Below are 27,988 nucleotides of genomic sequence, written 5' to 3' on the forward strand. Positions count from 1 at the left end.
TTCCGCAGGGGAAAAGTGGTCACCATAACTATCGTGTGACATTGGAAATAAGGTATTAGCTTTCGACTACGAGGCTAAGGCCAATATTTTCAAATGTGGATAATGAGTTTCTGCTTCCGTTAAAATTTTACTAACATAATAAATGGGAGATTGCGTCACTTCATCCTCATGAACTAAAAGAGAACTTAACTCTACCTCCAAGATCGCTAAGTAGATCAACAGTTGTTCGCCTTCCTCCGGTTTCGACAGTAATGGAGGACTTGACAAATACCTTTTCAAATCCCTCAAAGCCTGTTGATATTCCAGAGTCTATTCGAAGTTCTTCTTCTTTTTGAGTAGTGAAAAGAAACGATGGCATTTCTCCGAAGACCTTGAAATGAATCTGCTCAAAGTGGTCAGTCTCCCTATCAACCTTTGAACCTCTTTCATGCTTGATAGTTGGTCCGGGATGTCTTCGATGGCTTTAATATTGTCGGGGTTAACCTCGATCCCCCTTTGCGACACAAGGAATCCCAGGAACTTACCAGAGCTAACCCTGAATGCACATTTCTCGGGGTTAAGCTTCATGTTGTGCTTCCTTAATATGTCAAAGGTTTCTTGCAGGTGTTTAAGATGATCACCTGCGTTCAAAGACTTAGCCATCATATCATTTATGTAAACCTCCATAGTCTTCCCTATCTATTTCTCACACATTTTTTTTACAAACCGTTAGTAAGTGGCTCTAGCGTTTTTAGCCCCGAAAAGCATCACAATATAACAATATGTGCAGAAATTTGTTATGGACAGAGTTTTCTCCTGATCCTCCTAGTTCATTTTGATTTGGTTGTACTTAAAGTAAGCATCGAGGAAGCTCGTTAACTTGTTCCCGGCCGTCACATCAATCATTTGATTAATGTTTGGCAATGTGAATGAGTCTTTTAGGCACGCCTTATTTAAATTCTTATAGTTTGCTAACATGCAAAATTTATTATTGTTCTTTGGAACTATTACTAAGTTAGCTAGCCAGTCATAATACTTTACCTCTCTGATTGAACCAATATCAAGTAAGCGAGTTACCTCTTCTTTGATAAATTTGTTCTTGACCTCGGCAATAGGATTTTTTCTGTCTTACCGGTGGGATGTTGGGATCCAGGCTTAGTCTATGCATGGCCACTTCCGGCGGGATAATTGTCATACCCACATGCGACCACACAAAACAATCGACATTGAATTTAATAAATTCGATAAATCCAGACCTGAGCTCAGGGTGTAGTCCTATCCCTAAGTGGAAGTTCGTCTCCGAGAACTTTTCGAACAATGCGATTTGTTCAAGTTCTTCTATTATGGATTTTGTTGCGTCTATCTCTTCTGTACCTGGAAATATCTCGGTATCTAATAGGATTCCGATGACTCCTCCCCCTGGTTGACTTTGCTCGGCTCGGGAGCATGCGCTCGGTTCCTGTAACTACTATGCCACATGCTCCTTCCCTGTGCTACTGGAAACTGAGATTGCATTCATCTCCCTTGCTGCTGGTTGGTCGCCTCTTATTTGTTTAATTCACTCGAGAGTTGGGAATTTTAGCAAATGATGATATGTTGATGGTACAACCTTCATCTCGTGCAACCACGGCTTCCCTAGGATAATATTATAGCCTATATCAATGTCCACCGCCTCAAAAAAGGGTTATCTTCATCACCCCCTCATCATTCGTAGGAAGCAAGATCTCTCATTGGGTTGTCACACTTGCTAGGTTGAACCCGACGAGGAGTTTTATGGCCGGAATGATACTTCCGGTGAGCTTGGCTTGCTCAAACACTCTCCATTGGATGATATTGGCCGAACTTCCTGGGTCCACCAAAACACGTTTAATCTTAAAATCTAAGACATTTAAAGAGATTACCAATGCATCGTTGTGCGACAGCAGTAGTCTATCTGTGTCTTCCTCCATGAAAGTAATGTCGTCCTCAGTGACTTCCTGGAGTCTCTTACTGTGGGTCACCGACACCTTCGTCTTTTTTGCTGCCGAAAATGTTATACCATTAATCTTGTTCCCTATGGAAATCATGTTGATTGTCAAACGTGAGGGATCGTCTCCAGCTTTCGAAGATTCTGCATTATCATGATTGCGGCCATAGTTGTTTTTAGCCTGATCTCTTAAAAATTCTCTTAGATGGCCGTTTTTCAGCAATGTCTCCACCTCCTCGCGCAGATGTTGAGAGTCCCCTATCCGATGACCATTGGTTCATGGTATTCACACCAAAAATTAGGATCTCTTTGGCTAGGATCAGACCTTATTGGCTTCAGGAACTGTGCTTCTTTAATGCTCCTCATAACCGACACCAGCTCCACTACGCTGACGTTAAAGTTGTATTCGGAAAGTCTGGGATAGGAAAAATCCTGAGAACCCGATGTCTCCTTATCCAGTAATGACCTATTATTCTCGCCATGATCAGTTCTCCTGTCGGTAGCGAATCTATCCGTTGGACAGAAACTTCTGTCGTGTCCTTCGGCCCGCTCATAAAGCAAAATTGTCCCCTGGAAGGGCGCTGATCTATGTCTAAATCATCCTTTAATTTCTCTTTATTCTTTTCCCGGTCCCGACCTTTGGTTGACGCCGGAAAGCCGAACTGGTCTTCTTCAATTCTTATCTTTGACTCGTATCGGTTGTGGACATCCGCCCATGTTGTTGCCTGAAACTCGAGCAGACTTTCTTTCAATTTCCGGGAAGCATCGGAACTTCTCGAATTTAACCCTTTAGTAAATGCTTCTGCTAGCCATTCATTTGGCACGACCGCGAGCAACATCTTTATTTCTGTAATCAGGTCATGAACTCCCGCAACAATTCAGACCCTCTTGTGCAATCCTGAATATGTCGGCCTTTCGACCCTGTATCTTTCTGGCCCCCACATGGGCCTTAATGAAAGAATTCGCGAGCATTTTGAAGGAATCTATGGAATGTTTAGTCAAGAGTGAATACCATGTCAGGGCCCCCTTCCTGAATATCTCTTCAAATTTCTTTAGTAAGACTAACTCAATCTCGTGGGGAGCCAAATCGTTTCCATTCACTGTTATTGTATAGGTAGTGATATGCTCCTGAGGATCTGAAGTCCCATTATATTTTGACACGTCTGGCATTTTGAACCGCTTCGGGATTAACTCGGTGCCGTGCTTGGTTTGAATGGCAGTTGGGTGTACTTTTTTTAATCCGGTCCTTTCAATACTGGTGGTGCGCTAGGAATTTGATCCATTCGGACTTTTATTTCCTTTTATGAACCGCATGAGTTCCGTTTTAAAGGGATCGTTCTCATTGTTGTTATCGGATCCGCTACCGTTCCTCCCAGCCCAATCAAAGCCGACTTTACCCCTCAGGGTGTTGTTATCGACCCTCTGCGTTGTTTGATTTGAGGGAGCACCAGGTGGAACTAGACCTCGTCCATTCGCGTTGTTAGAAACACTCGAAAATGCATGCCTTAATTCCGTCATAACCTGATCTTGCCGTGAGAGATGACCCATAATGATCCTTTGTTGCTCCCTCAGGATGCTTACTATTTCAACGATATAATCCATTTTATGAATTTTTTCATCATAATTCAAATGATACTTTCTCATCTCAAATTCAAATAAATCTTATCTCTCTATTTTTATAATAATTTCTTTTAGTTTATTGTTGTGAGTAAGCTTATTTACTCGTTACTTGAAATTCTTTCATTGTTCAATATTTTTTTGTTTTAATTTTATTAAGAATTCAATTATGTGGTATTATCTATTATATGGCCTTTTTCATCATAATTGGAAAGACACTTTATCATCTCAAATTTAAATAAGTCTCATCCTTCTATATTTTTTATTTTATCTTTTTTATTTATTATTACTTGTCATTATTGCATTTGTAGACAATAAATTGCGTCGAGAAAATAAAATCAAGACCGAAAATATCGCAACAATCGTAGTATTTTATTTTAAATATTTGAGTGTACAATCTCTATGAATCCTCTGATTCTTCTTTCCAATAGTAAATAAATTCAAGGGCCTTTGAGCTTGATCTTGAATCTATATTTGTTGCCACTAATGATGATCTTGAATTCAACTAGCATGAACTTTGATTTGAACTCGTACTCCTTGAACCTTGATTTATTCTTCGTTCTTGAGCTTGAGCTTGATTGCTTGAACTTGAACTTGAACTTGATTTGTTCTTCATTCTTGAGTTTGAACTTGATTTCTTGAACTTGAACTTGATTGCTTGAAGCTTGAAACTTGTAGAGAAATTTGCGGTGTTTGATCCACGAGCTCTCTCTTGCTTCTTGTTATAACTTTTGTTGTCCTTTCTGAGTTATGAAGACCCCTATTTATAGTTGTGAAAGGGAAGAGTTGTGATAAGAACAAACTCTTTCCGACCAATCAAATTGAAGTGTAACATGGCCGCATTTGATTGGCTAGAACATGTCACTTGCACACGTGGCGCGATTTCATTAGCCTTTTAATATGACTTGGCATGCCTTGTCATTTTGACACGTGACATGGTCCTATTGGCTCTTCCGCTTGACTTGGCGCGCCACATCATGTGACACGTGGCACCAAACTGGGCCTTTAGGAAGATGACATCTTGGGCTTAATGAAGTGAGCTCATCACTTTAGCCCAATAGATTAAGACTTATTTATTTAATCCATTTATATTGGACCTATATAATTAATTTATTTATATATTAGCCCATAATATTTATTTAGACCAATATATCTTGAATTTAAAATATAGTCCAAATTATTTTATGGATTTAATTTAAGTAAAATTTATATGCCTACAACATTATTTATTATTTAATATTTTTATATTTTCATGTGACGTTTTATTAGTTTATAATTTAATGAAATATCCTTGCTTAATATTCCTACTCCCAAAATTTTATTTACTCAAGTTAATTTTGTTGCTAAAAAATATTCAGCTAATATTTAAATTTGTCAATAATATTTTGAGTATTATTAAAATACTCTCACATTACTTATCTAATATAGATATTTTATTTAAGATCTTATTTTGCTGCTTGAAGTTTTTAAAATTTTTAAAGTCATCAAATATATAAAAATTATTATTTTCTTAAAAAGAATTTAGATATTTAAAAATTTGAATTTGAATTTAAAAATAATTAAATAACTCATTATTAACTAACCTAGCTAATTTTTTTCTAAAACTACCACATGTCTTTCTCCTACGTTGCCACTTGTCATAATCATAGGCTAGACTCTCTTTGTTTTAATAATATATAGATAGATATAGAATATAGAATAGAATATATAGAATATAGATAAATATATAAATATAGAAGATTTTGTAATTTTAAAGTCATCAAATATTTAATATCTTAAGTAAATTTTATTTTATATGTTAACGTATCCTAATATATAAAAATTATTATTTCCTTAAAAAGAATATAGATAGATATTTAAAATTTTGAATTTCAATATGAATTTTAAAATAATTAAATAACTTATTATTAGCTATTCTAACTAATTTTGTCCTAAAATATGTCTTTGTTATGCGCTGCCACTTCTCATAATCCTAGGCTAGATTTTTTTCTTCTAATAAATATAGAATAAATATAGAATATAGATAAATTCCATGAATAAATGACAAGCGTGTTCAGTTGCATGGGGACCACATCATAACTCAAAAAACTATACCCTACCTCAATATAGTTAGTTACACTTCAACGTCACACCATTACTCTGTACTATCAAATGCATTCTCGCGCTTCGCCAAATTGATACCACCGTACTCCCCTCGCCGGCGAACTCCTCCACCCGCACCGTTGATCTCTTTCTCCCGTGAATTCTCGCGTCTGTAAGTTTCTCCTTTTTCCTCTATTATACTGCTCCCAGTTTTAGTTAGTTTTCTTGTTTGGTTTAATTCAATTTTGTAGTATTTTTTTTCTTTTGTAGAAGAATGTGGAAGTTGAAGGTTGGTGAAGGAGATAATCCATGGCTTCGGTCGTTGAACAATCACGTAGGACGGCAGGTCTGGGAGTTTGATTCGAACATCGGGTCTGAGGAAGACCTAGCTGAGATCGAGAAGTTTCGCGAAGAGTTTCGCAACAATCGTTTTGAGACAAAACACAGTTCTGATCTTCTTATGCGTTATCAGGTGGAGTGATGATCACTGAAATTTACCTTCTCGCAAATATCTACCACATTTCTTGATCCTTGATGTTGTTGTTGTTGTTTGTTATTGTTACTCTTATTGTTGTTGTTTCTCTCTGTGGAAACTGGAAAGATGTATGGTGATTTGCTATGTACTTGTGTCAGCTTCAAAGCTTAATTCTTATGTAGATTTGTACTTTGTGCTCTATAGTTCTCTGCTACTTTGTATGAATATTCCTCCTCTTTATTGAAGATTCTAAGATTTTTTTGTGTTACATATATATCGGAGAGGATGTGAAATTCTCTGTTAGCGCTTTTACTTTACATCCTATGCTTTTCCAAGAGTTGTTTAGTCTATCAGATATTTATATGTCAGTTGAAAAATATAATGAACTGCTAGTGCTTTTTTTATTTTATTTATTTATTTATTATTATTATTATTATTATTTTGGATAATTTTGGCCTCGGATGAGTTTATATGGAGTAACATGGTTGGTGAGGATTCATATAGCCGACTACAACTTGGTTCTGACTGAGGCATAGTAGTTGTTGTTGTTGTTGTATATTGGGATAAATATGACAGACGTTTGTGATATCAGATTGTATATGTTTCTGTGGACACTTCGCCAAAATAATACTATAGCTATATGCGCTGGCAGTATTAGTTTGATTTCTTCCAGAATTACTTAGAAGTACTGATTGTATGCTTCTATCAGCTCATAATTATCTTGTATCCTGTGTGTAACTTTCACATGGACAAGAATGGAATATGTGTTGGGGTGTTTTAGAACCTAGTCTACAATTTGCTAGGTGACTTGGCAGCATGACACTCATTATTTCTTTTAACAGCTGTTCTAGGTGAAAAAGATAGCAGCATTTGATTCTTGTGAGTATCTCCCATACGAAGTAGTCGTTATCACATTCTTCTTTGTTTTCTCTTCTGAATTTCAGTTTTCAAAGGAGAACCCCTCGGGTACAATTTTGCCCCAAGTCCAAGTTATAGACATTGGAGATGTAACCGAAGATAATGTAGCCACCACATTGAAAAGGGCTCTCAGTTTTTATTCTACTCTACAAGCTCATGATGGTCACTGGGCAGGAGATTATGGAGGGCCAATGTTTCTAATGCCTGGCCTGGTAATTGCTTTTCTTGCATTGATTGGTTATAAAATCACATTCCTATTTATTTCATGGCTTGAAATTAGGCTGTAAACTTTTGCTATGTCGTAATGTACATTTCCTCTGCTAGTCTATGTTGTAATCAATGACGATCGATCTCATTATACAGACCAAATATAAGCACTTCGCTTTCTTTGTTTTTTATGTTGTTAATCTAATGGTATAGGTTATTGCATTATCTGTTACTGGGGCACTGAGTGCAGTGTTATCCGAAGAGCATAAACGAGAGATATGTCGTTATCTTTACAATCATCAGGCATGTACAACATTTTGAACTTATTTCTTATTATTTGTATTGCTCTGTTGTCAATTTTCTGAAGTTTTCCTGATGGACTTCCTTTTCTGTTTATTCTAAACTTTTCTTAACATCGTTAAATGGCAGAACAGTGATGGTGGGTGGGGTTTGCATGTTGAAAGCCCCAGTACCATGTTTGGTTCTGTTTTGAGTTATGTTACTCTGAGGTTGCTCGGTGAAGGAACTAATGGCGGAGAAGGGGCAATGGAGAAGGGACGCAAATGGATTTTGGACCATGGTAGTGCCACTGCAATAACCTCGTGGGGGAAAATGTGGCTCTCAGTTTAGTAACTTTAACTTTTACTTATTTATTTACTTCGCGCGTGCTTTGTTAGATGTGTGTCAGGTGATGTATTCTTGATAATTTTACATTTTCTTGCCCCACTGATTCATTAGGTGCTTGGCATATTTGAGTGGTCTGGGAACAATCCACTTCCTCCAGAAATATGGCTTCTTCCCTATATCCTTCCATTTCATCCAGGTCAGTCTGCAGTTTCTTTTGTTCATTATTTTCAATTTGTAAATTTCAAATCCAGTGTACTTATAAGAAGATCTCAAGTTCAGCGTAATAATTCGTGTCTGGCGACAGATGAAAAAGCAGGTCTGATTTTATTTCTACATTTTTCTTTAAAATAAGTAACAAGTTCGTATCAACTGATTAGGTTGGCAAGCCACAATTCAAGTAAATAACCTTTCTTCATACCAAATGTAATTTCTATGGGTCTTAAAGTTTCAGTAAGTAGCTTATGTTCCCATTAGGCTGTTTATTGGCGGTCTATTCTCTTGTTTCCCGAAAATGCTAAGCATTCAAACCAGCTGATTCATTTTCAGAAACAGCTGCGTCTTGTCTTCTCTAAAGAAAACACTTATTTTGTTAAATCTTCCAGGAAGGATGTGGTGCCACTGCCGGATGGTTTATCTGCCAATGTCATACTTATATGGTAAAAGATTTGTTGGACCAATCACACCAACAGTTTCATCTGTGAGAAATGAGCTCTTCACAGTCCCTTATCACGAAATAAACTGGAATAAAGCACGCAATGAATGTGCAAAGGTTAGTATGAATAGTAATTAATGCAATTGAAAGGCGCATATTTGCTGTGTCTAGTCTAGGGACAATCATGAGAAGAGCTAGAAGTGTCCTGCTATATCAATTACTATCTCACTTATTCTATCTGTGAAGAAATGGATCTTGATCCTAACTCAACCCAATAAGCTACTTCATGAGCTACTATTATCCAAAGCTCCTGATGTTAATTCTGTCTGCATCAAAAGAAATCCTGTATAATAAGCAGCCGATGTAAGACTATGTGGATTGCGACTTTTTTACTGTTCTTTTCCTTATAGCTTTCATTTTGTTTTAATGAGCAGGAAGACCTCTACTACCCTCATCCTCTAGTTCAGGACATCCTCTGGGCCTCTCTTGACAAGCTTGTGGAGCCGATTTTTATGCATTGGCCTGGGAAAAAATTGAGAGAAAGCGCTCCGCACTGTAATGGACCACATACATTATGAAGATGAAAATACTCGCTACATATGCATAGGGCCCGTGAACAAGGTACTAATGCTAAACTTCTTTTGTGGATACGTTAAAGTAATCAAAATCAAACCCTGTCTCGTATGATACACGACCTGTGGAAGAATTGTGGGAATTTGTCGATGTTTCTTCCTGGTCCAGAGCATTTGTTGTTAATTGTTTTCACCTTTAAATCTTAGACTAATCTTTTTGCTACTTCTTTCATACTTATGTTTGGGAAGTTTCTTCAATTGTCTAAGTTGCTCGGACTCTTCACTTTCAGTGCCGTACCCGTGTCGGACACGACGTGGGTGTGGGTGTGAGATCGGTATCGGAACTGGTCAACCGATTTTGGGTAGAATACATCAACAATAACAAACATAGTATAAGCCCACAAATGGAGTCTGGAGGTCAACCGATTTTGGGTACTTTGATAAAATCGACGTAGAAATTCGAGATAGATACCATTGTATCTGAAATAAAAACAAAAGCTAAGGTGAAATTGAAGAAAAATTGGAATACCATGTATGTAGAAACCTCTAAGTTAGTCATTTTCCTTTTTTCTCTTTCTCAGATTCTCCTTTTGATCAATATTTTGTACGCCTCAGAATACCTTATAACTTTTTCTCATAATGTCTCATAATTGAGACAATTTTTATAACTCCATTTTTAGATATTTTAAATATTTTTAGGAGAATCTTCGCATCCATATCTAGGTACCTGAATATGTATTCCCGAATCTTAAAACTTAGATCATGAAGGATTCTACCTCTAGATCCACACCCGTATCAGACACCCGCCCTTGAGTCTGTGCAACTTAGTCAATTGTTCCTCGATGAGCTACAAACTAACCTTCAGTTTGTCAAATATATTGATGTAGCTCCATATAACATTGAATTTTACTATCTTAAATTCTAGTCTAATTTTACCTTTATCTTTTAGTTAGAAATAAAGTAGAGATTAGATTTTATGTATTACTTCCTCTGTCTCAATTTATATGGTGGTGTTTGACTAGACGGAGAAAGAAACAAATATACTTTTGAAACTTGTGGAAACATGCCATGACATAGGCCTGAAATTATGTGGCTATAAAAGCATCCCATGAAGGGTAAAAAGGAAATATACGTTAAATTGTTTCTAGATATAGACACGTGTCATTCTTTTTAGAATATATTAATAAGGAAAGATTGTCACATAAGATGGGATAAAGGAAGTTGTTAGATATTATCTTATCTTTAATCAAAGATAAGGTTTTATCATCTTATCTTACTAAAGTTCGAGTAGTTTTAAGAGTTCTAACTTGTTCAGAATTCATCAGTGTATAAATAGGATTTTGATGTACTTTGTAGGAGGAGATGAGTTTGATGAGCTGAGTAATACATTATTAATTGATTTTTCAATCTTATTTTTCTTTTTCCTTGTCCTATTTCTCTCTATGTTCTCTCCCTTCTCCCTCGATCCTTCTAGTCTTGCATCAACTTGGTATTAGAGTTTAGGTTTTGATTCATCACAGGCTGTTGCACTCATTTGCACCATGTACATAATAAAACACCCATCATCCTATCCTCTGCAATGTAACCCATACCTCAACATTCAATGGACCTTCTTTTCAAATCTTTCTTGAATTTTGGAGATGGTTATTAGGTTTTGCAAGACGCCATTACAAGTGGAAATTTTGTTTACTTTAATTGGTGGTTTGAAGCAAAACTATATTTAATAAAAGGATCATTGCTTCATGCTGCATGAATTCAATAAGTGTGAATTTTATTCCATAAATCTGGAACTTTTGGAGTTTGACCTGATTTTGCACTCATCATTTTCATGTTATTTCCCAACTGTGGGAACATGATGTAGTTCAATAAGACATTGCATTATTGTCATCTCTAGTTTTAATTTTACCTTTTTCTTTTTGTTGGAATAAAGTATAGACCATCCTACTTCGTTTAATTAGATAAGGTTTTATCTTTAGTTAGAGACAATATTTTGTTTTCTAATTATAAGTAAGATTTTGTCTAGTCTTATGTTAAAGATAGAGTTATAATAGTTTTAAGAGTCATAACTTGTTCAGAACTCATTTTCCTATTAATAGGAATCTGGAGTGCTTTGTTTGGTATTCACTTCATGTATAACACTTTATGAATTGATTTATCTTTCTCTCTCTATTTTTCTACCAGTGTCCCTTCTCCATTCTGGTGCTACATCATATATTCATCCCTTTTTATGGTAAACTGATCCATCATGTGCAGGTCTTAAATATGCTTTGTTGCTGGGCGGAAGATCCTAATTCGGAAGCTTTCAAATTACATATTCCACGATTATATGATTATCTATGGATTGCTGAAGATGGCATGAAAATGCAGGTCTAGAAATATTACTTGATAATATTCATAAGTCCTATAGTAATTAGTTCTATTTTATTTTTCTCTGGAAAGTAAGACAGTTTAACTTTATAGATGATTGAATTGGCAGAGTTTCTCAAGTTCCCCGCTATAGTTGCTATGATATTAATTGTTAACATCATTTTCCTTATTTCTAGTAGTCTAAAGATGATATGATGCCAAATTGCAGGGATATAATGGAAGTCAATCATGGGATACTTCTTTTGCTATTCAAGCAATCATTTCGACAAACCTTGGTGAAGACTATGGTCCAACTTTGAGAAAAGCACACACGTACATGAAAGACACGCAGGTAATACCTCTGCTCTTTAATATATATGTGGCGTTTTGTCCTTATTTATCTTGTTTTTCATCTCTGGTGTGCTAAATTCTTATTTTTTGTAAAGGTGTTAGAGGATTGCCCAGGCAATCTTGATTTCTGGTATCGTCATATTTCAAAAGGAGCTTGGCCTTTCTCTACTGCAGATCATGGTTGGCCTATTTCAGATTGTACAGCGGAGGGGCTTAAAGTAGGCATTTTTTTTAAAACCTTCATTTGTTGAGACGTTTTCATTTGTAGTAATCCCTTTGTGCCATGTCTATCAGGTATGTCTTCAACTCTCCAAACTTCCCATGGAGATTGTTGGTGAACCATTGGAGGCAAAGCGTTTGTACGATGCTGTAAATGTTATGCTATCATTACTGGTAAAAGCATTTTCTTTATGTAATTGGAAAATATGGTTTTTTTCCTCATTAGATCAGCCTTTTGATGATTTCTTGCAACTGGATTCTTGGTAGTTACATATCCAACATATAGTTATTGTAATATCTTGAAACTGCACATTGCTTTGAATTATTGATGAAGCCTTTTCTAGGATGTAATATGCAGAATCCTGATGGTGGCATTGCGACGTATGAACTGTCAAGGTCATATCCATGGTTGGAGGTATTCAGTTTGGCAAATAACATTAGTTCCATATCAATGTTTTTTTAGCTTTTACAGCAAGGAGCATACTGATATTAATAATCTACTTATCTTGTAATAGCTGTTCACTTGTGTAACCCAATCGCACCACCCTGAGTTTTGGATTTCTATGCACTAATTTGCCTTTTTATAGCATTTGAAGTTTCAAATAATGTTCCCGTTTCACCAAATTTTATATTTTCCTTATATGCCATCCTCTACTTCTATGACCTAAAGCAAGTAGTTGCTCGTGATCTCTACATTTTTATCAGCTATCACAATTCTCCAGGACAACAGGATGGTTATCTCCTCTAAGGTTAGGGTATGCAGATATGTTAGAACAGTATAATGGCTGATGAGTCCAACAGTTTCAGACTACCTGGTTGTATAAGTGCTAGGCACTTGAACGCCTAGGAGTGCAGATACCCAGGGCTGTTGTGGCAACTGGATTATCACGTCTTAGCAAAATGAAAAATGTTAGTATAGGACTCTAGGTGTCTGAAGTCCAAACAGGGTACGAGAAAAGTTGGTTTTGTAAAAAGTTCTTTGATGTCATTAGATCCCTGGATTCATTTAGATGTAGTAGTTGTTTTTGTTAGTTAATCATTTTTCAGATGTTTAATAGGAGGCAAACTGTGATACTGCCTTTTTTGAGGGTTTGATAGTCATCTTAGAAGCTAGTACATTGTTCTCCTTTTTGAAGTGGTTCCCTGCTTTCAGATGGAAAACGGGGGATTCTCCACTCTTTTTCGCCTTTGGAAAGCTGAGAGCCTTGCCAAATTTTTACATGAAAGGCTTCATTACAGATCTGTTTTACGTTTATGCCCCCTGTTAGTTTCTAAAGTTACTTCTACGACTTCAACATCTGCTCTACTGGTGAACTACACTGTGATGAAAACCTAGGGTATTTGCTTATGCTGCATGCCTGTTTAATCATTTACAGCTTGTCTGATATAGTTGGGGCCAAGCCATTTACATATCACAAGCATTTTACCTATGTTGCTCGGACTCTCCGAAAATGTGGCCGGATATGTGTTGGATCCTCCAAAAGTAGTGCATTTTTGAAGGACCCAACACGGGTGCGGCTACATTTTGGAGAGTCCGCGCAACATATTATTTTACCGTAATACATTTTAAAATTTTATTTATAAAGAATACTAGTTGTGTTATGTAACTAGACAATGCATATGCTAGGAGGGAATACTGTACCAGTGTATTATGTTGGATTCAGAACCTTTTACCATCTCTTCTGTTTCACCCATTTTCGGCATTTCTTTTCTTTCCTTTTTTTTTTCTCTTTGTTAATTCCTAGAATATTTCTCACTTATTTCATAGATTTCTCCCGAGATTGTTTGGAGGGTCTCCTTAGGGAGATATTTATCTCCTTTATTTGATAAACTCAGGGTAAGGGCCGAAGATTGAGTTCATGCCTTTTTCTTGGGTCCGTGTAATTCTGTTTGGGCTTTTCAGAGAAGAGGCAATTGGATTCCTTCATTTATTCTTTTATTCTAATGGGAGGAAAAAGACTTTCATGCTTTATGGTTTGAATTCAATGGAATCCTTGCTCCTAGCTTATATTCGCATAGCTACTCATGAGTCATGAGTAAAACATCTAACTCCCTATAACACATGCAATTGAGAGACTGCAAACGCAATTGCTAAAAATTTAAGATATAGATGTATTGACTAATAAACTATACAATTGAAAGGATTCTCATGGAAAATATAAAATAGAATAAAGTTAATTAAATGCAAGAGAAAACATGAGTTCTCGGCAAAGGAACTGCTATCTTTCTCATTACTGATAATATAGATAAGACACTACTTACATGTTTTGTCATTCTTCTGCTTCTTAGACTTCTATTATGCAAGTCCATTGTTAATGTGGAATCATGTTTTCCTCCTTCAGATAGTCAACCCTGCTGAGACTTTCGGTGATATTGTTATTGATTATCCGTAAGGCATCTGCACCTGTACCTTGTTTCATCTATCAGACTACTTGAGGTGTGTGCAAAAAGGTTTGGAACTTAAGATTAGCCAAAATTATTTGCAGTTATGTAGAGTGTACCTCAGCTGTAATTCAAGCTTTAGCAGCATTTAAGAAATTATACCCCGGGTATCGGAAAGAAGAAGTGGACCATTGTATAAGAAAAGGTGCCTCATACATTGAAAAGATTCAAGCAGCAGATGGCTCCTGGTTAGTTCTTGTTTCCAGTTATAGCCTGTTTCTTGTTTACTGTTCTTTTTCCCCTCTTTGGCTAGTAAAACCATTAGAATTCACTTAATCTCTGAGGTTTCTGGTTAGGTACGGATCTTGGGGAGTTTGCTTTACGTACGGCACATGGTTTGGGGTGAAGGGCCTGCTGGCTGCTTGGAGGAGCTTCAACAATTCTTCTAGCATCCGCAAGGCCTGTGATTTTCTGTTGTCCAAACAAGTATTGTCTGGTGGCTGGGGAGAGAGTTATCTGTCTTGTCAGAATAAGGTAAATGCCATTTCATACCTTGTCAGTTCATGTAAGAGCTATCATGGTTCTCTGTGTACCTTGTAATCTTGCTATGCATGGTATAAAGCACTAATCTCATGTAAATGTTTAACATCAAAACATGTATAGAGATGTTCTCTACTAATAAAGCTATGAATCTTTAGTAACCATGCTAGAATGATTAAGTTCTTCAAACTTGCTTCTAGGTTTTTAGTACCTCACTTTCTTCACAACAACAACAACGACCCAGTATAATCCCACAAGTGGGGTCTGGGGAGGGTAATATGTACGCAGACCTTACCCCTACCCCGAGGGACAGAGAGGCTGTTTCCAGGAGACCCTCGGCTCAAGAAAGCAATAAGAGACGATATATTAGTACCATCAATAGACTCATAATAAAATAATAACAATATAAGAAATACGAAATAGATGGATCGTATAATAATAACAAGCAGATAAAGCCCTGCATCAATAGATGACCAGTAGTATCCTAAGACTAACTCCTAACTGGTTAGTCTCACTCTAGTGCGCTGTACAAATATTCACAACTTCCCCCTAACCTACAACCTTAATGCTCGACCTCCACAATTCCCTGTCAAGGGCCATGTCCTTGACTTTCTTCACTTTCTTCAGCTGGATAAAATGAGAGATGAAGTCCTTAATATCAACCATATATGAATAGGAAAAAAAAACTCTTTGATTTAGAACTTGTCTGTTAGAGGTATCATTGAAATCATTAATGAACCACTGAGTTACAAGTATAATTAACTAGTTTGGTAATGCAGTTCAATAGAAAAATGTTACAGTCAATTCGATAACTATGTCCGCAGCTATTAGCTGCTGTATTTCCACTCAAGTGCTGGCCATAACTCTAACTTATTTGCAATTACTGGAATTATTTGCCTCTCAGTTCTAGAAACTAATTTTCAAAATTTGTGTCTTTTATTTTCACTTTCTTACTTTTATAGGTGTATACAAATCTTGAGGGCAACAGATCTCACATTGTTAATACAGCATGGGCTATGCTGGCTCTTATTGAAGCTGGACAGGTATGACTAGTTTCCACCTCAAACATGGCTCATTCCAAGGAGATGTTAGTTAAACCACCTTGTCTTGTCAGAGCTTTGAGGACCAGAATCTGTTATACAAATTATGATTTGATCTTTTGGACCAAAACTAATTTTTCAAAGCTAATTAATTGATGGTTTGCCATTAATTTGAAAGATTAGTTTATTACTGCTGAGTGTTATGGAAAATTTCTGGAGTCAGCTATAGACTTCATGTCAGTTGCCCTGGATTCTCATGGATGAAAATTTCAAAATGGTTGCTGGCAGTGTTGCTGGAAAATTTCAAGTGATTTAGGTGAGGATGTGGTCTAACCACGTCTACAGTATGATTATTACATCTTTTTATTTAATTTTCCCATGGAGGTCAATGGTGGAGGATTTCTTTTCTAAGGATACATGTTTATGTGTCGGTCATGTGAATTGCATTCATATTTCATTTCTCTTGCTTTCTTAATGGTTCTCTACTCATATAATGTGCTTGGTAACAAGATGTCAAGATGGGATGGAAACTAGTTGAGGCCTAAGGTGACTTGATGCCCTGTTACTTTGATTGATCTGGGTAATGATGGTATTGTATTGGGAAAAATTAAGTTCATGTATCGAATTAATTATGAGGTGACATATCATGACACATGGACTGGTAAAAGAATGACAGTTGGCAAAAAATAGTTGAAGAGGCATGAGCTTCAGCAGGCACGGGCAGAGATCCAAGGAAATCAGAAAGGATAGGTGCTCGAACCTCTTGATATTCAGGGGTCACATCAGAAGAATGAACCTAAATAGCAAAAAGGGTATAGATACGTATTATTGGTAATTAATAGGCATTAATTACGGAAAAAGTTATGGAATCTGTATTAAATCAGTTATGATTACAATTATAACGTTACATTAAATGTCATTAATTGTCCATAATGACTCCATTATGAAAGGAGAAAAACATATTACTTAGATATAACTATAAAAGGTGAGGACTGAACATTTGTAAGGACACGAAATACTATTGGAATATACTAATTTACTTTACTTTCTATTCGGTCGTTATTTATATCAATTATTCCTATTTCTATTTGATTATCAGTAACCCGAGTTCTTCTAAAAATAGGCTTTGACCGAAATCCCTATTTTTGGCTAAACAAATTGGTTCCGTTACCGGGAATCTCATAATCGTCTGCTTTCCAAATCGATTCTTTTATCAAAAACGATCATGTCGAATGTCAACGACAATAATCAACACAATTTACCACCTCAAGATCCACAACATCAAGTGAACGATGCAGATGACAGAACCCAACCTCCTTCGCCACAACATTCTCAGCGATAGTCATGAGAGGGGACTCCAGACGAATCTGAAGCAAATCAAAATGACGGAGTTATGAATGAACAAGCACTCGATGACGCTCTTAAGAAATTAATTGCTCAACAAGTCAATAACGCTCTCCAGGCTTTTACCAGTCAGTTGCCGGTTGCACCGCCAACACCAACTCCGAATAATAACACTTTGGAAAACTCACGTTCTGGACTCGTTAATTCAGGCAGTGTTAGAACTCCCAGCGAGTCTCGTGATGGAGAACCAGGTAACATAGTCAATTCTGATTTACAAAATTTAGTATTAACTTTGCAGAAACAGCTCAAGGAGCAAAGCGATCGCATAGAGCAAATACCTGGAGTACCGCCTGTAATCAAGGGAATAGATATGGATAAATATTCACAACAACTTTGGAAGCCCAGTGCTGCTCCTCTGCCAATTCCGAAGAAATTCAAGATGCCCGATAATTCCAAAATACGATGGCACAACTGATCCACGAAACCACATGACTGCATTCACAACTGGTGTGAAGGGCAACGACTTGACCAAACAAGAAATTGAATCAGTATTGGTCAAAAAATTCGGTGAAACACTTACCAAGGGAGCATTAACATGGTATTCTCTTTTACCCGAAAATTCTATAAATTCTTTTGCTGAGCTTGTAGATTCATTTATCAAAGCCCATTCGGGAGCTCAAAAAGTCGAAAAAAGAATGGAGGATATTTTCAAAATAAAGCAAGGAGATTCGGAGCTGCTTAGAGAATTCAGAGCTGCTTAGAGAATTCGTAGACAGATTCCAGCGTGAAAGGATGATGTTATCGCGCGTACCTGATAACTGGGCAGTTATGGCTTTTGCTAGTAATTTAAACGAGGAAAGTTCAAAAGCCACGAGACGACTCAAGGAAAGTCTACGTGAATTTCCAGCAACAACTTGGAATGATGTTTACAATAGATACAACACGAAGTTGAGGACAGAAGAAGATACCATCTCTCGGTCTCAAAAAGAAGAGAGGGTAAGTTCGAGACGTGGTGAAACTGAAAAAAGGTCCGGAAAAAATAGATACGAGCCTTACATGGGACCAGTAGGAAGAGACTCACGTTCAAAGCAGGACAATACAAGGTACAATCACAAATCGAGAGATAGAGAGTCGGGCTCATCGTCAAGGTTTGGGAAAGAGCGAAACACACGAGAGACGAGAGATGATGGTAGAAGCTCGAAGGCAAAATTCGGCGGTTACAATTTCAATGTTAGCACATCAGAATTAGTAGCAGTATTAAGAAGCATAGGTGATAAGGTGCGGTGGCCAAAGGAAATGAGATCAAATCCGAATAGGCGAAATCCTGATTTCTGGTGCGAGTTTCATAATGATCATGGTCACAAAATGGCAGATTGTAGATTGCTGCGAGGTGAAGTTGACCATTTATTAAAGCAAGGATATCTTACCGAATTGTTTAGTGAAAAAGGTAAACAAGCATACATGAAGAACAGGCAGGAGCCCCCTAAACCTCCTTCTCCAAAAAGGACCATTAACGTTATAAGCGGGAGAGAAGAAATCAATGGCGTAACATATACGACAGCCAAGAAAGCTTCAAAGGTTACAGTCACACACGGGAAGGGGGTTCGACATGTTTTAGAAGAAGAAAGTATTACATTTGATGATGCAGATGCAGATGGCGTACTAACTCCACACAACGATGCACTGGTAATATCTCTACTTGTACATGATACTAATGTGAAACGAGTTTTGATTGATCCAGGTAGCTCTGTGAACATCATTTTGCTAAGAGTATTAAACGAAATGCAAGCTGAAGATAAGCTGGTACCTAAGGCGCATACTTTATCCGGCTTTGACAATTTAAGCGTCGTAACAAAAGGGGAGGTAATACTCGTAACATTCGCAGAGGGAGTTGTTAAAGATACGAAATTTCAGGTGGTAGAGATGGACATGGCTTATAATATGATTCTCGGTAGACCATGGATTCACGAAATGGATGTTGTGCCATCTACTCTACATCAAGTTATTAAATTCCCTTCACAATGGGGAATACGTCAAATCCGTGGTGATCAACAGACATCTAGGAGCATCAACTCCATAGCAGATTCAAGCGCAAAAAACGAAGAAAAATAGCAATTACAGAATTTAGTTGAGGATGCTGCAACACAAGCCTCAGCTGAACACGGGCGGACAGATGTAGACTCGATGCCCGATTCCATCCAAGAACCGGAAGAAAATGAAATCATCAAAACAACGATTGAAGAGTTGGAGGCTGTAGAACCATTCATACAATGGCCTGAAAGGAAAGTCTACATTGGGGCTAACTTAAGCCACGAAATGAAAGATAAGTTGACTGAATTTTTGAAAACTAGCATGGATTGTTTTGCCTGGTCCCATTCTGATATGACAGGAATACCTCCGGAAGTAATGACTCACAAGTTAAATGAAGATCCATCATATCCACCGGTCAAACAAAAGAAAAGAAAGCAGGGATCTTTAAAAAATCAGGTGATTCAAGATGAGGTGCAAAATTTTTTAAAAATTGGGTCTATCCGCGAGGTAAAGTATCCAAATTGGTTAGCTAATACTGTAGTAGTACCAAAAAAGAATGGTAAATGGCGAGTCTGTATAGATCACATTGACCTAAACAAAGCTTGTCCTAAAGATTCTTTTCCATTACCGCATATAGATCAACTAATTGATGCTACTGCAAGACATGAATTGTTAAGCTTTTTAGATGCATATTCAGGGTATAATCAAATCAAAATGGATCCCCTAGATGAGGAAAAAACTTCATTTATAACAGACAGGGGGACTTACTGTGACAAAGTAATGCCATTTGGCCTCAAAAACGCTGGGGCCACATATCAAAGGTTGGTGACCAAAATGTTCCAAGAACATTTAAGGAAAACCATGGAAGTCTACATAGATGATATGCTGGTCAAATCTCAACAAGCAGGGGATCATATTCAGCACATGTCTGATACATTTCAGATTCTCCGTAAATTTAACATGAAGCTAAATCCCGAGAAATGTGCATTTGGCGTTTCGTCAGGGAAGTTTTTGGGATTTCTTGTTTCTAACCGTGGCCTTTTATGAAGTGGGGGATGGATATCGTGGGTCCACTACCACAAGCAAAAGGCAAGGTAAGATTTTTGCTAGTACTCACTGATTACTTTACTAAGTGGGTAGAAGTATGTGCTTTTAAACATGTACGAGAAAAAGAGGTCAGAGATTTCATTTGGCGAAATATCATATGCCGATTCGGCGTACCAAAGGAAATCGTATGTGATAACGGCCCGCAATTTATAGGCGCACAAATCACAGAATTTTTTCAAAGTTGGCAAATTAAAAGGATTACTTCAACGCCTTACCATCCGGTGGGTAATGGACAAGCTGAATCGACGAATGAAGTCATTATCAACAATTTGAAGAAAAGATTGAAGGAATCCAAAGGCAATTGGCCAGAGGTGTTACCTGGTGTTTTGTGGGTTTACCGCACAACAACGAAAACAAGTATGGGTGAAACACCGTTCTCACTTGTATATGGAGCTGAAGCCTTGATCCCAGTCGAGATAGGGGAGCCAAGCACGAGATATACACAAGCAACTGAGGAGTCTAATGAAGAAGAAATGCGAATAAAACTAGATTTACTTGAAGAAAGAAGGGAAGCTGCACTAATAAGGATGGCAGCGCAAAAATAAGTTATGAAACGATACTATAACCGGAAAGCTCGTTTAAGATACTTCAAGATTGGGGACTTTGTACTCAAGAAGGTTTTCCAATCCACGAGAGCAGCTAGTGCGGGAAAGTTAAGTCCAACTTAGGCAGGACTTTATAAGATTCACGGTATCGCAAGAAAAGGAGCATACGAGCTGGAAACAATGGATGACAAGATTTTACCTTCACATTGGAATGTCGTTCATCTGAAGAGATACTATTTCTAAGGAAAGGAAATATCCACGGGCAGGTACCCTCATTTTAAAATTTTATTTTTGAATTGTTAAAATTTTACTAACGATTTTAGATGATAGGCAAAAAGCTAACCCGTACTAAGTGATGAATCACGACCTGCAAGACACGTGGAAAAATATAAATTCCCGGTCTACGGTTACAACTATTCTGATAGAAATTTAAGTGGGTTAAGCAGTCTTCATCTACAATCGTACCTCCGAGTCCCGTATGTTTTTCCTTTTCAGGAAAAGGACCACATGGTAGGAGTAATCAAGTGCTCGAGATTTCATACTTCAAAGCTCAAACACTTGGGGGACTATATAATATACATAGGACATATGTATAAAGAAGGCAAAGAAGATTGAATGAAAGTTAAATTCAAGTCAAGCCCAAAAGTCTACTCATCAAATATGTCAAGTGCAGAGCAAAGTCACGAGCCAATAACACAAGCCAGTCAAAAAAAACCTTCATATAGATTTCAAAATCTTATGATGTCTAGGTTAAAGGCAACTTGGATTTTATTTCCTTTTTTGCAAATCTGTTGTAATAAAAACAGTTACGAAAAGTCATAGAAGATATTTAAATATATGTAAGATGTTACTTAAACTTGACAAAGTTCCGATGAAAACTTTATCAAAGTTATTTCAAGAAACATGTATGTTCCTATTTCATTTTCGTATATTTACACCATTATGAAGTTGAGACGTCTTCCTCATTAAGTGTCGAGTATAAAAAGGTCCTCTTTTATAAAATTCATGTTTGATTCAGACATCCATGGAGTTAATAAAGCATTTTATAAAACAAAAAATGCAAAAAGGGTAAAACTTAAACCCACAAATTAACTAACAAGTCCTTGAATATAAAGGCAAGAACGAGCAAAACAAAGGCTCAAGACAATTAAGTAAAAACAAAAACTTCTTAATATTAAGGTTCAGACTAAGTATGAACCTAGTCGTAAACTATTTGTCATTTATACAAAATGCCCCGAAAAGGTCTGGGGACTTGTCATTTTCAAAAAACTAAACCCTCAAATGGGACCGAGGGTTAAAACCACATTCCACCAAGAAAGTAAATAAAAGAAGTCACACTTCATAAGCTTTCACTGAGGGGCTGAAGAAGGATCTAAAGCAGTGTCACTAGAGCAGAAGGTTCGAGTTGGCTTGCAGGAGTTGGGGCATTCACTGTACCCATATCATCTTCAACATGCTCGGGAGTATCAGCCATAGGATAATGGAAGTCTTGGCCTTGCTGAGTTTTTTCAATAGTCTCCTTTATCTTGGCTAACTCAGCATCCAAGTTGAAACCCTCTTGGCTAGCCTCCACAAAGGTATCGTGGCGTGTGTTTAAAATTGCCCAACTCACTTCAATGGCAGTCTTGTCCTCAAGAATCTCATAATCTTTCTCCCATTGATCAATCTCATTTTTGAGCTTTTCATTCTCAGCCAAGGCCGAATCATAAGAAGCTTGTAGAGGAGCAAGTGAACTTTCTAGAAAACTGACCTTATTAGAAGACTCACGGAGATCTTCTTGGGTATGAGTAAGTGATTGAACAAGTTCACCGGCGTAAACTTCTTTTTCATTCAGCAAAGCCTTCAATTATCTAATCTCTTCACTGGCTTTGGAGAGTTGCTCAGAAAACGATGTCTCGAGGAGATTTTTATCCTTGCCAGCTTGATTTGAGGAAGCCTTCTCAACTGCTAACTCTGAAGTTAAAACCTTCAATTGCTGCTCTAAGATTGATCTAAAAAAAGGGGGGGGGTAAGAACTTTAATAGAAGAAAGATGTAATAAAGTGTGAAAAGAAACAAATACCTTTAAAGATGACTGCACTATGTTATTCATCCAAGTCAAAGAGTTGTGACTCTCAAGCTTGGATTTCTCAACTGGACCGATCAGAGGTTTCAACCACACGTCAGCCCGACTTGATTTTCTCAAAAGGTTACCCTCGGCAGGAACCTCGATGATAATTTGCTTCATAGCTCCACTTCCAATTGAGGAACCAACCTAGGTATGAAGGACAGTAGTAGGGGGAACTGTGGAAGAGGTCAAAACAGCTTGGGACGGAGCAACAACGGCAGCAGTTGCAACTGGTAAAGAAGACGTCACAGGAACATGCATGGTAAATGAGGCAAGGAGTACTTTATCAGAAACTAAACCCAAATTGTCACCACCAAACCCACGAGCAAAAAGTTGATCATCAGAGTCACGAGCTGCCACAGGAGTGTCATCATCAGAGATTACCATGGTGGCTTTAATAGGCTCGGTAATGGGAGCAGAACGGGGAGGGGTTGCTTCATCATCTGAAAAGACGCGCCTTCTGGCCCGTTGCCTTTTAATCATGGAACTTCCGTCCTGTTCTTCTTCTTCTTCTTCTTCTTCTTCAGAATCTTGAGTCGTATCAGCCTTCCTTTTCGATGAAGAACCCAAGATTATCTCTTGAGCTCTTTCCAAGGAAACTCCGGAAGCTACGACTGCATTGCCACTAATACCTCGAATGAGAAATCCTGATAAAAAAAGGATCAAAACAAGTTCTGAAAAAGGGATGAATAAAAATATGAAGAAGATATGAGAAAAGCCTTTACCATGAGTTCCCATGCGACAGGTTTTTCCAAGATCTACCTTCCATAGGAGCAACATTCAATAACTTTCCTACCCAACCATGAAAATTGGGAATCTCATCAACAGTTCCCATGGTTGCTGAAAAAGAGGGAAAAGTTAAATGGTAGCGAGCAAAATAGAGAGAAAAGATAGAAAAAGTTGTAAAAAGAAAACTTACGTGCAAAATTCCACTTCTCGGGAAATGGAACATTTTCTTGACCCACTAAACCAACAGTGGGGGCAACAACAAATCTGGCATACCAGCCACGGTCCTTATCATCCTCTGGACTAACTAGCACTCTCTTACTTCTCGCTACTAAAGTGAAAATCCCATGGCGGAAAAGTTTAGGAGAGTAGAGATGAATCAAATGAAAGAAAGTAAAAGGCAAACCAACCATATTGGTTAAATGCCGTAAGCATGCAACAACCCTCCACACAATGGGGCCAATCTGTCCTAAACAAACATCGAAAAAACGACAGAATTCGATGATAACAGGATCAATGGGGGGTTTGAAATTCAATGTAAAAGGGTATGTATGCACAAAAGAAAACCCAGTCAAGTAAGATGTAATCCTTTGGTTAGCATTGGGAATTATAATGGGGAAATCATGTCTCCAGGGCAATCCCTACGAACAACAGAGATCAGACCTTCAGTAATTTGAGATGGGTAAATATCTGCACGATCTAAAGAAGACATAGAAGAAACTTGGTTTCTGATTTATTCTCTATCACTATAAAAAGATAGTTCAGCAGGAACAATTTCATCTACCAAAGACTCACGAAGAGGCTCATTAGAGTCTTTATTTCTAGACGAAGACCTCTGGGAGAGATAACCCCTAGTTCTAGAAGGTGGAGTAGAACTTACTGGAGGAATAGACCTCGTATCGATGAAGACCCTAAACTACGAAGTCTTCCTCCTCTCCTACTTCTAACAGGGGCAAGAGGAAGGTCATCAATAATGGAGACTCTTCGAGGGTTAGGGTTTGAAGAAGACATAGTAGTACGAGGAAGAAGAAAACAAGAACTGAATATTCTAAACTTTTTATGATAAAGACAAAGACGAAAAATTGTATTTATACTCAGAAGCAACCGTCAAGGGAAAAGGTGTAATGATGGAAACGTCATGATGGAAGCTGTCGCTTCGTAATTGATGAAGCCTTAAAAAAGTCCTAAAAGACGCTGAAAAGTTGCAGAACCAATCGGGGGATGCCACGTGTCACAAACATTAAATGGAAGTGACATATGAAGCGTCAGTTCCAAAGAAGAGATAATGGCGGCAAATATTCCCGCTTTAATAAGATCCACTTCCCAAATATTCTATTGATGAATAAATGGCAAGTGGAGGGACTAGCTGTATTGGGAAAAATTAAGTTCATCTATAGAATTAATTATGAGGTGACATATCATGACACATGGACTGGTAAAAGAATGACAATTGGTAAAGAATAGTTGAAGAGGCACGAGCTTCAGCAAGTACGGGCAGAGATCCAAGGAAATCAGAAAGGATAGGTGCTCGAACCTCTTGATATTCAGGGGTCACATCAAAAGAATGAACCTAAATAGCAAAATGGATATAGATACGTATTATTGGTAATTAATAGGCATTAATTACGGAAAATGTTATGGAATCTGTATTGAATCAGTTATGATTACCAATTATAGCATTACATTAAATGTCATTAATTGTCCATAATGACTCCATTATGAAAGGAGAAAAACGTATTTCTTAGAAATAGCTATAAAAGGTGAGGACTGAACATTTGTAAGGACACGAAATACTATTGGAATATAATAATTTACTTTGCTTTCTATTCAGTCATTATTTACATCAATTATTCCTATTTCTATTTGATTATCAGTAACCCGAGTTCTTCTAAAAATAAGCTTCGACCGAAATCTCTATTTTTGGTTAAACAGGTATTGCACGGAGCATTTTGGTGAAATTACCGCAGTATTAATACTATTGCTTTTAACTTTTTCTTTTTCTTTTTCCTTTGGATGGGGGAGAAATCGAAGGGGTGGATAAAGGGAAGAAGTCAACGTACTGATGATCTTGGGAAGCATCTTTTCATGAAAATTAGGTTAACCTTCAAAATGATGACATCCCATGTATTATTTCTTTTGCTTTTATTGGTTCAACATGTTATGATTTACCGAGATGACATCCAAACGGAAAGCTTTTGGCATTCTATGATCAGTGGTTGAAGTAACACACTAATACCTGCCATTCCTAAACTGAGATGTTGATTGCAAGAAATAATCACAGAGATGGAGGCTCTTCAACTTGTACCAAATTGTCACTTATAAAAGTTTAAAAAAATGATAAAAAAGAGTCTAGCTAAGTTATGTGTCTTCAGGCCTAAAATTGATGCACTTCTAGATTTTGGCTATCAACTTCTTGACGTGTAAACACTCGTCGCTGCTTTACTTTGTGCTTTGTATAAAATCGATGAAATCTTCTGCTTTCTGATCACCACTAAAGTGTTAGCTTTCCTTTCTGCAGGGCAAGAGAGATCCGGCCCCATTACACCGTGCAGCGAAAGTATTGATAAATTCTCAGCTTGAAAATGGAGATTTTCCTCAGCAGGTAATTCTGTGGCCACTAAGATTTGTAGGTCGCAACATATATATATTTAGAATGCTAACCATTATAAGAATTAACCCAGTTTGTTAGATTCAAACGTACCAGTCATCCAAGTTCTTCCGATACAATTTTCAATTGGTCAAAAATCTCGAGTTACATACTGAAATAATTGTCAGGCTAAACTTGAACGACGAGATCCATTCTAAAATTTAAATTGGTAGTTATAAAGCAGGTGACAGCTTGACTTTCAAAAGGGGTGAAGTATTGGAAAGGTTGATCCTTTTTATATTTTTCCTGTAGCCTTTGAATCCTGATAGAAGTGTTCCTCCTCGAATAAATAATGGGAGTTGCAGATGATTCACAAGTTTAGATGGTTGTTGTGATTTTTCCAGTTTATGTGGAACTTTTCGCTTTTCGAGAGTCAATTTGACTAATCTTTGAAGCTAAACTGGACTGGATCAACTCAAAAACTTTAAAAAGTAAAACCTGAATATTCAAAAACTATATAAGAAGTACTATAAATTGCAATTCTTCTTATGTTAATTTGATAAAATAAATACATTTTAAATATTGGTCAAAGTTCACGTAGTTTGAATCTCGAGGAGCAGAAAGTGCCATTTTATGGGGCAGAGGGAGTACTTTATTTCATTCTTTCATTGTGTTCCTAGTTAATCTCAAAGATATGCCTTCAGCCAATAAGCCTAATTGTTGACTTATTAGACTTCAAATATAATGCCTGAATTAATCTCAGTCACTATAAATTTAAGTTTACTGGAGCACCAGAAACTGATTGGATAAAATCTTCTATTTGTATTTACGAACTAACAACTTCCTCTAGAAGGGCATGCACGAATCTTAAATATAGCAAAAATCAGTTCTTTCACCGTGCATCGAACTATAATCATAAGATTTTCCACCTTGCATGTACAAGTGTAGTCTTGGTTGGGGTAATACATGCGATGAATCAAGAAAATATCTCACCCATTTTAGTTGTAATGACATCTTATTTACTATCTTCTCTTCAAGAATCGTGCCAAAACAAATTATGTGCTTTAACTTGTATATGTTTGCCAAATCTTAAATTTCCCAGGAGATAATCGGGGTCTTCAACAAGAATTGCATGATTTCATATTCGGCATATAGGAACAGCTTCCCAATTTGGGCTCTAGGAGAATACCAATCTCAGGTACTTAAAGCTCAATGAGTGGCATTTCTAGATGAACTATGGAAGTCCCAGTTTTAGTGATTATCTATCTTACTTCTCATCCTGCCCTCAATACATGCCCTGAAGTTGTCAGTGAGCCATTTCACAGCTTTTGTATGAGTTTTCTTGTTGAGAGTTGCTTTAGCTATGAGCAATCTGTGAAATTGAACAAGCAGTGGGCATTTCTTATTGATCAGAAACAGGCCTCGTGGCCTTGAATCGACAACAGGAAATCTTCTGTTTATTCTTTTGGTTTTAGTTTTAAATATTTGTTTCTATAACCATTATTTTTATTTGTTTATTGCATCAGTTATACATATTAGAGGAAATTGTTTAAGGGGTTGATTCTTCCA

At 37.2% G+C, this 27,988-nt stretch overlaps 2 protein-coding genes across 2 annotated transcripts; one reads left to right on the forward strand and one right to left on the reverse strand.

Moving 5' to 3' along the window:
- Nucleotides 1–1,706: 1,706 nt before the first annotated feature.
- On the reverse strand, nt 1,707–2,784 carry LOC104217096 (uncharacterized). Its single transcript, XM_009767553.1, has 2 exons — nt 2,412–2,784; nt 1,707–2,203 (listed from the first exon to the last, which is right to left on the reverse strand). Exons 1-2 carry the CDS (start codon nt 2,782–2,784, stop codon nt 1,707–1,709), a joined length of 870 nt encoding a protein of 289 aa, XP_009765855.1.
- Nucleotides 2,785–5,700: 2,916 nt separating this feature from the next.
- On the forward strand, nt 5,701–27,988 carry LOC104215565 (cycloartenol Synthase-like). Its single transcript, XM_009765715.2, is given in 20 exon segments — nt 5,701–5,816; nt 5,915–6,116; nt 7,064–7,249; nt 7,458–7,547; nt 7,674–7,868; nt 7,983–8,067; nt 8,474–8,640; nt 8,958–9,058; nt 9,060–9,144; nt 11,349–11,462; nt 11,671–11,793; nt 11,888–12,010; nt 12,087–12,185; nt 12,370–12,426; nt 14,354–14,400; nt 14,498–14,641; nt 14,750–14,927; nt 15,896–15,976; nt 26,351–26,434; nt 27,522–27,988. Coding segments are annotated over 19 exon segments (2,271 nt in total). The 5' UTR covers nt 5,701–5,816; nt 5,915–5,918; the 3' UTR covers nt 27,636–27,988.

This window comes from Nicotiana sylvestris, chromosome 5 (assembly GCF_000393655.2).
Source record: "Nicotiana sylvestris chromosome 5, ASM39365v2, whole genome shotgun sequence".
In the NCBI taxonomy this organism is placed as follows: domain Eukaryota; kingdom Viridiplantae; phylum Streptophyta; class Magnoliopsida; order Solanales; family Solanaceae; genus Nicotiana; species Nicotiana sylvestris.